Raw genomic sequence first — 15,961 nt, 5'->3', positions numbered from 1 at the left:
TTTAAGACCACGAGTTTGGCCGGGCGGTGGTGGCGCACGCCTTTAATCCCAGCACTCGGGAGGCAGAGCCAGGCGGATCGCTGTGAGTTCGAGGCCAGCCTGGGCTACCAAGTGAGCTCCAGGAAAGGCGCAAAGCTACACAGAGAAACCCTGTCTCGAAAAACCAAAAAAAAAAAAAAAAAAAAAAAAAAAAAAAAAAAAAAAACAAAGACCACGAGTTTGATTGAGACCAAGGGTCCAGAGGAGGAATTGATGTGATTATATTATAACCTCAATAGTGATTTTTTTTAAAGTGGCTTAAACATTGAAGGTGCAGCAACCTGGGTTTATTTGTTTGGTGTTTGGTATTTGATTTTTGGTGTGTGTGTGTGTGTATGTGTGTGTGTGTGTGTGTGTGTGTGTGTGTGTGTGTGTTCACCTTTGCTCTGATCCAAATAGAGATCTCTGCTTTGTTTGAGAAGACACTACAAGGAGCCATCGCCTACCAAGACTCACAAATGTGGTGTCAGTGAAAACTATCCACTGTTGTAAGCCACTGAGAGTTTTAGGATCATGTGTTACTGCAGCAAAGTCACCTAATGCAAATTCCAAGTAGTAAATAATAAATGGAAGACATAAATGTAATAGTCTCAATTCCCAATGGCCTTTATTTATATAAAAGTATATTAAATAAATTATTTCAATATATACAAATAGAAGCTATATACATAGAAAAACCCATATACAAAACCTTTAAAATTTATATAAATATGTGCAAGGTTAACCATAGACACTTTGAAGTACCTTAAGTCATAAAACTCAGTGCAGTTTCTTTATAGAGTAGTCTTATAAAAATAGAAATGGCTATCGATGTTTAATCCCCACCATTGTCATTAAAGTGCTGAATTGTAACACATATCAGAAAGATGCCCCAAGCAGAAATATTCTGCATTTAACACATTAATATGAAAGTCTACCAGTTGCTTTGAACTTCCAAAAGTACCTAGAAGGGGAGACAAATAAACCACATACCGCTTTACAGAAGGGCAGCTGTTAGAAAAGTCCACCAGTTTCCACTGTACTGCCCTAGAGCCCATGAACTCGCTTCTCCAGGGCCCTTCCAAAAGTCCCCCAGTGACCTAGTGTCTTCCTGAGTGTAGAATACACAATCTAAAAAAGCATTTGTGCAAGAGACGCTGTAGTGTTCACCAGTCTGTACCGCTCAGTACATTTTAAAGTGACAAATGCTAGTGTTGGAATCAGAGCGTTGGCTGGAATATCGGGTCACAGGGAGCCTTTCTGAAGCAGACTCTTCGAGCTCCACGCTCCACATCCTCTGTTCCCATCGGAGGTCTCGGTAACAGTGCTATGCAGCTCGTGTGGCACTTAGTGGCTTCAGCCTCCTTCCTCTATGCCACTCGAAGTGGGGAGGTCTCCTTCCTTTTCTGCCCAGCTCTGCTCTGTCTCCGCTTGCACAGATATATGGACAGGAGGATGATAAAGATGGTGACCACGAACACCACTGCTCCCACAATGATGAGTGTTTCTGAAAAAAAAAAAAAAACACACACAAAGTCAATTTGGAGGCTCAAATCCCATTCACAGGTGGGCGTGACCCCAAATGACACCATCCTGCTTTTTTGAAATTTGAAGTCTATTTCTTCCACTCTTTCTACCATTCTTAGATTAAAAAGGAATTTACCCAGCTTCATATGCTTGAGAGAAACTGATAATGACTATAGCATTAAATGAGTCACCCTATGTTCCTAGGATAGAGAAGACCCCCTGGAGTCAGATGCAAGAACAGGCATTGGAAATGTGGCCAAAAGGGACCCTGTGTTTGGTGGCCGAGATCATAGTAGAAGATGAATGGGAAGGGCAAAGAGGAGATCCAGTGTGGTGCAGGAGATGAGGAGACAGTAGCTGGCTGATGTAGCGAGGAGGCTTTCTAGAGGAAATACCTCAGAGGATAGAGGTGAGGCCACAGAATTAGAGTAGAGCTTAGGAAAGGGAATCTGGAGGCTTGTGGTTCAGGAGCTGGCCCAGAGGGGTGTGGGCCCAGTGGAAAGAACTTTCTGTCAATAGGAGTAAGAAGGCAGAATACTTCAATGTATTCTTGCATTTTAAAATATTATTTTTAGGTTAGCATTTAAAGTAATGGGTTTAATGGTGGCATTTTCATAAGTACATGTAATTAGACTTTGTTCTCATTCATCCCTTGCGCCCATACCCCTTTGTCTTTCTCCAGATAGGCCACCCCTGTACTTTCTTATCACATCTATTCCATTCCCTTTCCCTTATAGCTCTCCCTTCTCTCTCATGGTCCTCTTTCTAGTTCCATGACCTACACACACACACACACACACACACACACACACACACACACACACACGTATATAATTTTAAAATACCACATATATAAGAGAAAACTGTGGCAGTAGTCTTTCTGAGTCTGGCTTACTTGCCTTAACATAATGACTTGAAACTTAACAGGGGTCAGGCCACTGCTCCTGTCCCCTGCCTCTTCTTCCCTGATCGCATGCAACGCCCCTTCTCTATGGGGCCCAGAGGGATATCCACAGGCTTTCAGGCATGACACTGAACACCCAGAGTGTGTGTTCACATACACACACACACACACACACACACACACACACACACACACACACACACACACATCCCCTGTAGCAACAGGCCATCATAGGTGTGCTGAAATATCTGCCATGTCCAGAGCTAGCTGGTCCAGAAGCCACTGCCCCCCAGATCATAGTGTCCGCAAACACAGCCAGAGATGGCCGTGACCGAGACTTAAGTCCTAACTGTGCTCTGCATACCCAATGCCCCACAGAACTGGACCCATTGCGAGTGCCCAGAAAAGTGCTTGCTAACCAAGGGGGCCACATGGAATCATTTCTAAATGCCCCGAAGAGAACCCAAAAGAAACCCTAAAACACCCTAAAGTCATTTCTCCCAGAATGTTTGAACCAAAGAGGTCCATGCTGTCTCCGACGTGGGGCAGCCCACCAGGCCACTGACAGCCATGGCCACTCACCTCCCATTATACTTCTCCATTGGTCCGTGCACTCGGTGATGCTTTCTGGGCTCTTTTGGTTAATTTTCCTGGAGTTAATCAGAGCTTGGACAAAGAAGCAGTAGCTTCCTCCTTGATCCACATCAATGGAAAAATTATTAGTGCTTGTAGTGGCTTCTTTCTGTGAAAAGATAAAGAGCGCTTAGTTCGTCGAGACTCAGCACGAATTCTTTCCCCTTATTTAGTCACTGAGGAGGGTGAAACCTGGGATCTAACCAAGCTCTGTGCAGACATCATTGACATAGGAGGATTAGAAATTACTGGGCTGACCAGTAACTCCTGATAACTGCTAAGGATGCTTTCACCAAGGCTGAAAAGGTACAACTGAGGTACATCCAACTCAGTTCAGCCCCTTTTTCTATAGGGAAAAAAAAATAGAATCACTGAAGAGGCTACATTTGGGGGCCAGGGATGTAACTCAGTGGTAGAGAACTTGTCTGGTGTACCAGGCCTGGGTAACAATCCCCAGCATCACAAAGCGGCATGCACACATGCACGCATGTGCACACACAAATTAATTAATAAGTCATCCCCCGGCCCCAGCCCTCGGAGATTATCTGGTCCAGCTCCTTGGTTGAGAAACTGGAATGTCTGGGCACAAGGGCACAAGGCAACTAACTCAAAAGTGACAGGAGAGCGAGGACCTGTCGTCCATACCACCGTGACAACCCCTAGTCTGCTGTATTTGAACTAGGAAAGAAAGCAGCGGGCCGTGGAGAATCAAGGGTCTATAAAACAAGGCATAAAAATGAATGAGAAATTTCTCACCTTTCCTGTGCTCGCGTCTCTCCGATAAAAGAGTGTGTAACTCAAGTCCTTGCCGAAAACGTCCCGCAGGGTGAGGAAGGTGCCGTTCCGTCTGACCAGCGTACGCGGGTCTTCTACTGTCACGTTCAGTTTCCGACCAACTTGTTTAAAACTCTTAATTACTGGCTGTCCGAGTTTTGCTGAAACGGAAAAAAAAAAATTAAATTACCTTGGCTGGAAATTACAATCAATACAAAGAAAAGATCACTTAGTTGTCATAATGGATAGCTCCTCCATTGTTCAGATAGAACATCTGTACAGAATCAGCTCCAGGAGCAGGAGTGGTGGAGGCTCCTGGAGCTGAGTCCAAGAGAGCACATGACAATGCCATCCTCTGGAAATACAAGGAGAGCTTTCATCATTAGAAAATCTGAAAAGGAACTGGTGGAATTAATTTTAATAGTAAACTTCAATAGGTCCGTTAATAAATTGGCATTTTAACATGCAATCAATATAAACACTTTATGGATATTTTACATTTTTCAAAAACTGGCATATATTTCATCTTGGCAGCATTAGCCATATTTCTAGAGTTTGGTGGCCATGTGTGGATGATGGAATGTACATCGTCCAATGCAGCTTTGCAAGCTGCCATATTTTAGCTATAATAAATTAGGGGCCGGGAAGCCCAAGAGGTGTCCCTGGTCCACCCAGGAATCCATTTTAAGCTTTTGGTTCCTGGTTCAGTTACCTCCTGTGCTCTGGTTATATGATGATCAGATAAGTCCTCACTCTATGCAAGTCGAAGGACAGTGTGTGTGTGTGTGTGTGTGTGTGTGTGTGTGTGTGTGTGTGTGTGTTCTGCCATGTACCACAAAGGATCTGGCCTGGCTTACTGAAAGCTCAAGAACTATAAAGGATAGTCATGGCTGGGGGAGAATGATTGTCAGTGAGCCTGCATGAAGATGAAGCAGAAACACAGGGGGAAAAACACAAGGGAGTCCGAAGAGAGGGCCTTGTCAATGGAGACCCTAGGAATTCGGCCACATTCACCTGGGTAATGAGACCATCAGAGCAATTATCAAAAGTAAAATTCTGGTCGATTGTCCCTTACCCATCCATGTCACAGTGCTGTCAGAGGGGTACAGATGGGATCACCAAAAATACAACACTCTTGTTTGACCCAGCAGGCCTTGCAAATGGAGTGGAGTTCAGTCTTCCTACTATGCTGCATGTGCTTATGAAATGTCTACTTCTGAATCACAGTCCTGACAGCCTCCCCCACCTCCTGGCAAATCGCCTACTTGGCGGGAATTCTCTGCACACTGGGCCAAAGGTGGAGAAGAATGCATGCTACACATTCAAACCCAGTACGAGGGAGGCTGGCCCAGAGCTGCAGGTACTAGCTCATCTGGGGATCAAATGAACTCAGCTGGTTGAGGAACCAATGCACCAGATTATAGGCACAAGCGAGCTTCCCTGTGGACCTGTGCTTGTTTGGGGAAAATCCTCAACTAGGACCTCTGATCTGATGAAGGGATTGGAAAATCCATCGTGTGCCAAATATCTTGATAGAGTATCCCGAGGAAAAGCCACAACCCTAGCCTTGATGCAACCTCCAGCTGGTTACTGGTAGGAACTGAGGGTAGACAGTAGATGGCACAATGATCAACACACAAGTTCACGTTCTGTGGACCTCCTGCCACGCCTGCAGAGAGCGGGAGCACATTTATTAGATGTGCATCTATCTCTCTGTGTATAGAGACACATGTTTAATCTAATGGCCAGTAGGGGTCACAAAGCACAAGAATATACAGAAGACTAGACCAAGAATGAAGGCATTACAAGCCAAGCTACTTACTGTCTCGGTAAGGTAAAAATTCTGGGGCATTTGTAAGTGGTGGGTTCCCCAAATAAGTGTTATTTCGTGGGACAGATAGGACCCTTGCTTGATAAATCCGGCGCACATCCTGTACGATCTCATCTGTGAGGTCACACTCAGTGTTTGGGGTTAAGAAGCATTTGATTTTCCAGTCACTAGATCCAGAGCTAAAGGAAGGAAGGAGAAAAAGAAATGGGATGTTAGGGTCTTGTGTCCACCAGGATGAATGGATTCCTAACAGAGTGCTCTGTGCTACCAACTGGCAGCTACAGGGAAACCTGAAGAGGCATTCCCCACCCTGAGCATTTGATATACAAATGCAAGTTCACTGGCTCTGCTGGATTTTTTAAATTAATCAGTTAATTTTATTTAATATGCATTGGTGTTTGCCCTGTATGTGTATGTGTGTGTGTCTGTGTGAGGGTGTCAGGTCCTCTGGAACTGGAGCTTACAGACAGTTGTGAGCTGCCATGTGGGTGCTGGGAGAGCAGCCAGTGCTCTTATCCACTGAGCCATCTCTCCAGCCCCCTTTTAAAAATGCGTGTGAGCACAGAAGGTCAGAGACACTAAGTCACCCAGTAACCGGTGGAAGAGCTGGGTTTGTTAGCCTCACCACGCCACACGCTAACTGTGACTACAAGAATGAGAACACACCTCTCCAAAGATCCGAGACAGCCAATGCAGGTAATACCCATTTAAACAAAGTCTGAGCCTCCGAGGGCGGGGGACAGATCTTTCGTTCTCTCCCCCACCCCACTGCTATGAGAGCTCTGAACATGCGGGCTCTCTTTGGACCAAGAGTTCTGATTTTCATCTCTCTACCAAGCAGCGTGGCTTCGGTGTGTGCTGAGTATGAGACTGCTGCCCGTTCAGGGTGAATACACACTTCCTATGACCACACACATTAAGAAGAATCCAGCGCCGCCTTAAAGAGATTATAGCAAATGAGGTTAACATGTGTAAAGGGGCCAGCATGCTATCTGGGATATGGAGAGTCAGTGGTTGACTAACCATCTACGATGATCATGGCAGAATGTGATTACGTAGGGAATCTATTATTGATAGACTTTATTATCCAACATAGATATAGAATATGATACAATGAGCAGGGGTGTCACACAGAGATTCAATTATCTAAATCCACACAGAAGAGGCACAAATGTGGATTCTTCAAAAACATAACCAGATTGAAAGAACCTGGGTACATATGTCCTTTATCCTCAAAGTTACACACTAGCATTAAAACGGGAACATTTTAGCTTCTTGTATTTTTTTTTTTTTTTTTCTTCTATGATAAGTATAGAGGCTGTTTGGATCCAGAATGGCTAAAATGCACCTTGATCACATCTTTCCCATATCAAAAGCCAATGGTGAGCTTCTTGGTGGCTTCTTTCCACCAAAAAGACAAACAGGTCGTTTGGGGGTTAGGCTCTGGGTGAGGACATACAGCGGAGAGGTGCGGTGTTTTGTTCCACCCAGCTCACAAGTAGGAACACGTGCTCTCTGAAAAAACTTTAGAGCAGGGGCCTGCATCATCCCGTGACAGCAGGTCAATGAGAGGACAGCTCTCCAGCAAGGTCCTCTGGGTGCTGCTAAGAGCACAACCACTTGAAAAGTCTTCAAGGTCCCTCTAGGTTAGTGAAAAAAAAAAACCCAAATTTGGAAATAAAAGTCCCTCCTAGTTTCCTGAGGAGTTCCAACAGAAAACAGACATTCGCTAATTGAGTTAGAGGCTGTGTCTGGACGCTTCTAAATTCAGCTCCAGAATTCAGCACACACTATGGACTGGGTGGCCCAAGTTGTGGTGTGGTGCTGAGGCAGGGCCTCTGATACTTCCCAGCTACCGCTGAGCCTATTTTCAGAGAAGATGCTGTGGAGACTCAACCGAGGGGCTTTGGTACCCCAGAGCTGCCCTTGGGCCAGCACCACACAGCCAAGCGTCAGCAGCATGGGTGGAGGTGGGGAACAGGGTCCCCTGGTTAAGGTGCTGTCTCCTGGGGGGGGGGGGATGAAAAAATAAAGGAGATTCAGGAGAAGCAGTGACGAGCGAGGCCCTCCTCTCTACCTTGCATCAGACTGACAGACTCTACGGAGGATGTGGCACACCTCAGTTCCAGGCAGCCTGGCACTCAGCAGCAGCAGTCAGGGTAGGTCCCTGGCTTCCCCGGGGCAACAGTCTCATAGAGAAAAATGACTGCTATGATTCCCTTAGTCCTGGAATCCCCTTTCCCCTGGGAAGAGTGAAGGCTAGCTCAGGTCTCAGGTACTGACTGATGGAAATGCTTCCAGGATCAGCCAGCTGAGCAACAAGGGCCTGAGGAGGGTGACCTGACCTGTAGGATACCCAAGTCTGAGGGCATTCCTAAGCTGTGCCCTGAGCTCTGGTGTTTGCAGATCATGAGCTCTATTCATCTCAATAATGGCCACCTTAAAATCCCCCCAAACTTACAGCTGGTAAAGGCTAATATTTCAAAAATCAAGTCAACCCAAGCTACATTTCCAATGCTGTTCCAATTAAGACAATATATTTAGAAGATAATAATTCCTCCCCAAATCTAATCTTCATATCTAGAAGGAAAGTGCTTCCTAAGGTAAATGCCAGGTTTATACAAAGGAAATTAATTACTTTAACAGCTCTCAACAAATAATAACTTGTTTCGAGTCAGAGTCTCACTATGTAGCTCCAGTTGGCTTTGAACATATATGTAGCCTTGAACTCATAATCCTTGTGCTTCATATGACCAAGGTGTGCAGGGATTACAGGTGTGTTCCGCCATTACCAGTTCAACTCAATTGATTATGTCTGGGATCCAAGCCTTTGTATATGGTAGAAAAGGACCCTACCACTGAACCCTATCACCAGCCTTTGAACGGATAAGTTGGACCACAACGGTAATTACAGATTAGGAAATGTCTTTATCTGCATATATCTATGCATAGCTCCACATGCATGTATGCTTGCATGCTCACACTCAAGTTCTCTTCGCTTTTGGTTTGGCGATAGTTATGGAGTTCATTTTGAAAAACAAGAGAGTCCTCGGAAAGACCCACACCCGAGAGTTGCACCCTAGTACTACAAAAGGTTCGGCACAAGCTGGGGCCGCAGAACACAGAGGCAAAAACACACTTGACTTTTGCCAGTGACACTCTTACATCTCTGCATCATCGCTATTAAAATAATTTCCACACCAGGCAGCCTCGATTTCCCAAGTTCCTTGCACATCTCCTCCTACCTATCAGAAACCAAAGGCTTGCCAAGAATACGTGAAAACCATCAAAGGGAAACGTGGCACACCCTGATACTTAGATTTCAAGTGTTGAATTACTTGTTCCTGAGAGCTGTCAGTCAGTGAACAGGCTTGAAGGAGCCCAACGGCCCTCAGACAGCAAAGGATATAGACAATCCAGCAGTGTTTACTAAGCAGCTCAGTGAGTCAGGAACTTGGCCTCCACCAAGACCATGAGTACAACCAAAATTTGATTCACAGAGTCCATAGATGAGTGAACCCAGCACGGCTTCAGGGCAGTGTAGACTCTGGAATCCCTCCTACCTCTGCCCGACATGCCAGGAGCAGCCCAGTCTAGACAGCTAGCAACCGGAAAGGCACATTGGTGCTTATAGGAGATTAGCCGCCATCGACCCCAAAGCATACTATAAATGCCTGCGTGAGCAGGCTCGCCCCTCTAAAGCTTATGCACTTAATAGTTTTCCTATACTTTCCTCCAAATAACTAGACATTATATCATTTTATTTATTTGTTTTTTATTGTTTATTTATTTTGATACAGGATCCCATGTATTGCAGGATGGCCTGGAACTCCATATATACATATATATATCAAGACTGACTGTGGATTTTTAATCGTACTGCCTCCACCTCCTGAGTGACTCCCTGCCAATTCTATGCATCGCTGGGCATCTAACCCAGGGCTTTAAGTGTGCTAAGTAAGTACTCAACGGACTGAGGTGTGTCCCCAGCTCCTGTCCTATCAGTTTAAAGTATGGAAATGTTCCACCTTGATGGGACATGACAGTGGCCGCCATATCACTGTGAAAATTCTATGATTTGCTAAATAGCCTCACCTAACATCGGCTTTAAAGAGTCGGTATTAGTGCACAAGAGCTGGAAGAGTAAAAACACTATCTTTTTGTCTTTAATTTAGCTTACCTTATCTCCACATTGTAGACATAATCGACAGGTTTGGGTTTCCACTCCAAAATTGTCTTGAAATTCATTGATTTCCAGGTTAAATTAAACGCTTTTGGTGGAGTACCTATAAACAACACAAAAGAACCATAATTGCATGCACTTCTGTGATCACGAAACACTTTCCCAGCCTCAAAAGGAGCACATTTTAAATGTCAGTTACAAAAATGTTGCTGACTTATCAAGAAGAGAGAGAGAGAGAGAGAGAGAGAGAGAGAGAGAGAGAGAGAGAGAGACCCCAATTTTTTTCTAGACCCATTTCGTCCTCCTGGCAACATCCACACGCAGTCCGTGGAAACGGCTAAAGACCCTGAAGTTCTTGCTTGAACTATTCAAGGGAAAGCCCCCTTCATAACGACATGGAAGGAGCGCCCAAGGTCCACTCACCGTGCTAGAGAGTCCCAGACCCTTCTGATGTGGTCAGGCTCAAAGTAGAGGCAGCAACGAAGGATTTGAATAAGTTCAAAAGAGGGTACGTCCCACACACGTGAGGCGAGTCCGGAATGCGCATAAACGAAAAAAGCCAAACTTGACCTTTCCGATTGTAATCTAAAATATCTCTACACCGAAACTCCCACGGAGAGCAAGGTAAGCGGGCGGCCCACGTGGCACCTGTCACATGGTGGGATGCCATTCCATTAAAACACTCTGTTACTAACGTCTCTTTTTCCAAGTCCTCGGGTTTCCGTCTCAGCCTCACCCCCAACATAGGGCAGATGTGGGGTATGCACTCTGTCTTGCCCGAGTTTACAACAGGATTGCTTCTATCAGATCTAAACTAAAGGCCACAAGGGCAGCTGTTTATTGCGGGAAGGCGCACACCTTTTCAAAGATAAAATGCAAGCCACGGAAAGCACGCCGACTTGGACAGAGGCGGACCCACGGGCCCGCCACCTTCAAGGGCACAACTTCCTAGGAAGCTCTTTCCTCAAAGTCAAAGCGGGAAGGAACCCCAGATCATTATGCAACCGCGGTGGACGCACAAAGCAGGCATCTCCAGCGGCGACAAAAGCCAGGGGGTCAGGCACCAACTGCCTTCCCGCCCTGCGTTCATTCAAACCCTCAGGACAAGTGCAGCTTATCCCGTCCACAGGTGCGGCGGGGCACGTTGGGGTCCTTCCCCCAAGAAACCACAGCAGCCCCCAGCCAGTCAGATCTGTCCCTTGTCTCCGGGGCGCCACGAGATCCCCATGACCAGTGCCACTCACCTGCAGCCACGGTCACCTGGGCAAGGAGGCAGCCGAGAAAGGTGGGCGCGAGGGCCGCTAGGAGGCGCGGGCGCACGGGGATCGCCATGTCCAAGGGCTGGTGGCGCGAGGTCGCGAGGCTTCGGCGGCGGCGCGGAGGCTGCGCTACGGGGAAGCGATCGGAGGGAGCGGGAGATGGGTACCGACTATACCCAGGCTGCCGGGGTCCCCGCGGGGCGCGTTATAAAGGGCCGCGCGCGGCCACCGGCGCCTCTCCACCCCGCGCCGCCTCCGCGGAGGCCAGCGACTCCCCGCCCCCCAGCCCGGGTCACTCGCCTTCGCGGTGGGCGGCTCCCGGTCAATCCACACCCCTGCCCCGCCTCCTCCCATAGGAAACTCCGAGACCCCGAAAGGGGTGACTCACCCGTGATTCAACCGCGCCGCGGAGCACCGAGCTGCCCCTTCGGCGCAGGCGGATCCAGGTGCTGCAGAGAGCCAGGCTGCCCCACCGATCCCCGGATGACCAGCCTGGGTGGCTTTCGAAGAAGAAAGGAGTCGCGTTGGAGGGACCTGAGTTGAAAGTCAAGGGAGCCTTACTTTCCCTGTGCTTTCCATGTAGTCTGCGCCCCTAGCAGAAGATGTATCAGGGTCCCTAATAGAACAGGGCAGTTCCAGGCTCTGCCTGAGCACCCAGTGGTTAGCAGAACATTCGGCCAGTCCCTTGGTACATTGTGCAGGGCGGTGCAGTAAATACACGTGTCTGCCATGGACAAGTGCCCTGGATTAGATCTAAAGGCCACTTGGCATCCCCTCCCCATACCCACCCCGTCCCCGTTCCGGTTCCCAGCTTCAGAGGGTGACTGGGGAACTGCAGTTTAAAGTCCGGGGAGAATTTGAGCATGACTTCTGTAGCCAAGGGGTTCCAGGAAGGATGGTTCTCACGTTGAGGAAGACAGCTGTGGGTTTAGAGGGAATTCCTCCCAAATACAGAGAAACAAAAAATGAAACCGAAAAATAAGTAACATTCGGACTTCCAGTTTTATTTGTTTGTTTTTCTTTCTAGATGCTGGGAATGGGGAGCTCACCCATTCCAAGCACACCTCTGTCACTGAGGCTAGTCCCAAACAGGTGTCGCTTGCAAGCTTGGGTTTTCTTATTTCCTGGCTTCCTTTTCTAGGTTTTGCTGTGAAGCTGGTCAGGTCTGAGAATGTCACTTGTCATATTGGTAGCGTTTGTCCCACATCTTGTCAAAAGAGTTCTCATCATTCCTTGTCGACTGTTCAACTTATTCCTTCCTTTACACCAGGGGTTCTCTCCCTTCCTAATCCTGCAGCCCTTTAATACAGTCCATGTTGTGGGGACCCCAACCATAACATTATTTTCTTTGCTACTTTCATAACTATAATTTTGCTACTGTTATGAATGGTAGTGTAAATATCTGTGTTTTCCTGTGGTTTTAGGGGACTCCTGTGAAAGGGTCGTTTTATCCCTCACGAGGTTGCGAAACACTGCTTCATACACTTTCTTTTTTCACTTCCTTTAGTAAAGTCAAGCTTAGGAAAGCCTTGTAGGCTCTGAGAAGTGTAAAAAATCACTAACCTGTTGTCACACTCACAGCGCCTTTGATTGGGCTTCCTGATTATGTCTGAGAACAGACAGGGCAGAACCTCTTAGATATCCTTTAACAGTACCAGTCCTGAGGCCAGCGGGTCCGTGTGGACTCGCGGGCCAAACTGCACAACGTAGCTCTATCTGGTCCTCTAGTCCAGGGGCTTTCCCCTTGCCGGCTACTCCTGATCGGGCAGACGAAGATTGCATCAAGCAAACTGTTAAGAGAATGATTAATTTTTCCATTCACGGACACTCAAAAGTGTCCTGCAGTGGCGTGGAAAACACGCGCAGTTTGAGGAACTCATTGTTGGTAGGCAGAAATATCCTGTTGGCTATTCCTTAAAACACACATGCATAAAGACACGTAGAGGGCTCGATTTCCTTTTACACAAGCAGTGGTGAAATGCGGCCCATGAGGAGTTTGCAAACAGCCAGGACACTCTTCAGTCCTTCCTATACACGCGTACAGAGGACGCTAACAGCTTTACCCATCCCCATTCCATCCAGTACTTCGTGTACTTTTGATTATGTACTCACATGCCAATCTTCCCCATTCAAGCTCTTTTGGGAGGGAAATCATGTTTCCCCCCTTTAGTCCTTAGCACAGTTACCAGCTCTTGGGAGGTGCTGTGTGTTTAAATCAATGAAGATTACTGTGCAGTGATGCATGCAGCTGGAAGTTTGGATTAACATTCACTGAAGTTTCTCTGTGGAGCAGCCGGGGCCGGTGGGATGGTCAGATGGGTGAGAAAATGCAAATCGATGTAAATCAAAAGACGCCGCCCCGCTTGCCGCCAGCCCCAGCCCCCATGGTCTCTAGGTGGTTGAGGCTCTTTCTGGCTTCCAGGACTTCTAACTGGAGGAGAGAGAGGTAGTTCCAGAGTAGAATGAAGAAGTTTGGAGCTGTTCATTTCTCTAACAGGCTGCACTCTAGGGTGATTCAGAACCTGCCCAGTCATGGGACCAGGCTTAACAGCTGTTGAGCGTAATTTCCTCAAAATGTCTGTCTTCCTAGGAAAAGGACAGGTTAAGATTTATGATAAAAGGTAAAATTGAGAGAGAGGAAAAAAACACACCACCCTGCTATATGCATAGGAAATAGTAAAAAAAAGAACAATTTAACCACCACCCCTCCCCCCTCAAAATGTAGGTAAAAGGCAAAATATGAGAAAAAAGCCTGAGGGAATTCAGTTAGTGAGAACACAGAGTTCTGAGTGGGGGGGAAAGTGACTCAGCAAAACCAAAGTAACATCTGGCAGGGTTAGTCATGAAGAAATTGGCAGTAGTGGTGATGGCTTCTTGTGAAAATAATTATGTACTATCCAACCAAAATTTGTTTCAATCAAAATTAGCTGAAAACCTGTACAATAAGAATCTGTTACCCTGACCGTCCCACATGCTCCTGCTCACCAGCTCGGTCACTCAGTCAGTCAGTGACCACACAGCACCGAGATTTGGAAAAACACTATTTTTACTTATTTATTTATTTATTGGTTAGTTAGTTACTTAGTTTGAGACAAGTTCTTATTAGATAGCCCTGGCTAGCCTGGAACTAAGTGTAGACCAGGCTGGCCTCCAACTCACAGAGGTCTACTTGCCTTTACAACCTAAGTGCTGGGATTAAAGGCATGTGGCTTAAAAACCCTCACAATTTTAGAGAAACATCTTCTAGTCTAAGTCTTGTTTTTTTTTTTTTTCAAACACAAGGCTTAGTAGAGTGTTTGATAAACACACTTTCATAATGATCAATAATTAACGTTTTATTGTGTACATGCAATGATGAGAGATAAATTACAAATGAATCTCAGTTATGATCTTAGTTTTAAAAAATCCACTCAAAAGAAACCTTTAACCTGTACTTTTATTAATACAACACCATGTGGCTTAAAATTTTGTAGGGTAGCAGTTTCTGCAAGGATGCCTTAATTCTCAACTTCTGAGACTTCTCACTGAATTTGATGTATAGAAATCCACTCAACAGATACTCAAATGCCTAGCAGCTGCTGGATTCTGTACTAGACTACAGATGTGCAGACTAAAATAAAAAGTCCCTCTCCCGTGAAAATACATCATCTTCCCTACTTGGGTTTTAATGGTTTGAATGCTTTTCTGTCAGCATGTGGAGTGGAGAGGAAAGCATTTTCATAGTGTTGTTTATTGATAAATTTTCTTCTACTCCCTCCCAAGCAAAAAAACTTTAAGCCTGTCATGGTCAGTCCTTCTAAAAGGCATTTTTAAAAGATTCATTTTCTTTTTTTTAAGAGGGGGGGACGACGACAAATGCCTGTGCAGGTCAGGAAAACTGAGCTGGATGTCCTGAAGAGAGTTCTGCAGATGGCTGTAAGCTTCCCAGAATTAGTGCTAGAAACCAAACTCAGGTCCTCTGCGAGATCAGCACATATTCCGAACTGCTGAGCCATCTTACCAGCTCCAGACAGGAATCTTCCACTCAGAAAATTACCTAGGAGTTTGAAAATCCCTTGAGCGAGTGAAAAAAAATTAATGAAATAGCCAACTTGAAAGCTCATGTGCAGTACACTTCAATCTTGCTTCTGTATTTACTTGTTGACATTTTCTAATAGCCTAGTTCATTGATGTTTTGAAGTCTATCCAGTCACTTTTGCCTTTGATGATGATGCTTCGTCTTCTCCTGAGTCTTTGTGCAGGGAAGCTCTCAAGGCAGAGAGTAACTCTCAGTAAGTGAAGATATGTTACAGAACCATGTGTAATGCTTAACTGGTTGTAACTATCATCTTAAACCATTATTGTTTAACTTAGCATATTGTAACAGCACACAGAATGGCTCCTACTCTCCACCATTAGGAGGCTCTGGAGTGTATAACTAGCCAGAAGAGAGGGCAAATACTCAAGTCTTAGGAGGAAAGAGCAGGACTGAGGAATGGGCTACACTGCCTTGTCCCACTAACAGACTGAGAACGTGCTGAAGAACTGCTTTGGCCTTGGCAATACACGGGCTTCCTAGCACACAGCAGGTCCTCATGTCCTTAAAGCTTTGCTTACAGCATAAGAGCTGCTCAGGACCCTCTGGGGAACTCTCTTCTGCCCAGGTCATCAGAGAAGGTTCTTCCAAGGAAAGAAGAGTTGGAGCTATGTCTTTGTCCATTTGGGCCACTCTAACAAAATACCTTAGTGCTCACTTGGTAGCCTATGCACAAGAAGGAGAGAATGGAGAGGAGGGAAAGAGGGACAGGATGGACAGGAGGACGGGAGGAAGAAGGGAAGGCACCCTTAGACTG

The 15,961-nt window shown here is 46.2% G+C and overlaps 1 protein-coding gene across 2 annotated transcripts; it reads right to left on the bottom strand.

The window, feature by feature from the left end:
- Positions 1–624: 624 nt before the first annotated feature.
- F3 (coagulation factor III, tissue factor) lies at positions 625–11,655 on the bottom strand. Of its 2 annotated transcripts, XM_042279818.2 has the most exons (7): positions 11,518–11,655; positions 11,115–11,258; positions 9,868–9,973; positions 5,679–5,866; positions 3,839–4,017; positions 3,032–3,191; positions 625–1,525 (listed from the first exon to the last, which is right to left on the bottom strand). In XM_042279818.2, the coding sequence occupies exons 2-7, from the start codon at positions 11,200–11,202 to the stop codon at positions 1,389–1,391; spliced, it is 858 nt and encodes a 285-aa protein (XP_042135752.1). In that variant the 5' UTR covers positions 11,203–11,258; positions 11,518–11,655; the 3' UTR covers positions 625–1,388. The 2 variants fall into 2 exon arrangements, with proteins under 2 accessions (XP_042135752.1, XP_042135753.1); XM_042279819.2 differs by lacking the exons at positions 11,115–11,258; positions 11,518–11,655 and adding an exon at positions 10,294–10,810.
- Between the last annotated feature and the right edge of the window lie 4,306 nt (positions 11,656–15,961).

Source organism: Peromyscus maniculatus, chromosome 6 (genome assembly GCF_049852395.1).
Source record: "Peromyscus maniculatus bairdii isolate BWxNUB_F1_BW_parent chromosome 6, HU_Pman_BW_mat_3.1, whole genome shotgun sequence".
Lineage (NCBI taxonomy): Eukaryota > Metazoa > Chordata > Mammalia > Rodentia > Cricetidae > Peromyscus > Peromyscus maniculatus.
This window is presented reverse-complemented; position numbering and strand designations above follow the sequence as displayed.

Excerpts from the sequence above, each read along its gene's own strand:
- F3 (XM_042279818.2), bottom strand. The coding sequence starts at position 11,202 with ATGGCGATCCCCGTGCGCCCGCGCCTCCTAGCGGCCCTCGCGCCCACC. Across the intron at positions 9,974-11,114 it reads CCAGGTGACCGTGGCTGCAG|GTACTCCACCAAAAGCGTTT; the intron begins GTGAGTGGCACT and ends TGTTGTTTATAG. Across the intron at positions 5,867-9,867 it reads GTCTACAATGTGGAGATAAG|CTCTGGATCTAGTGACTGGA; the intron begins GTAAGCTAAATT and ends TCCTTCCTTTAG.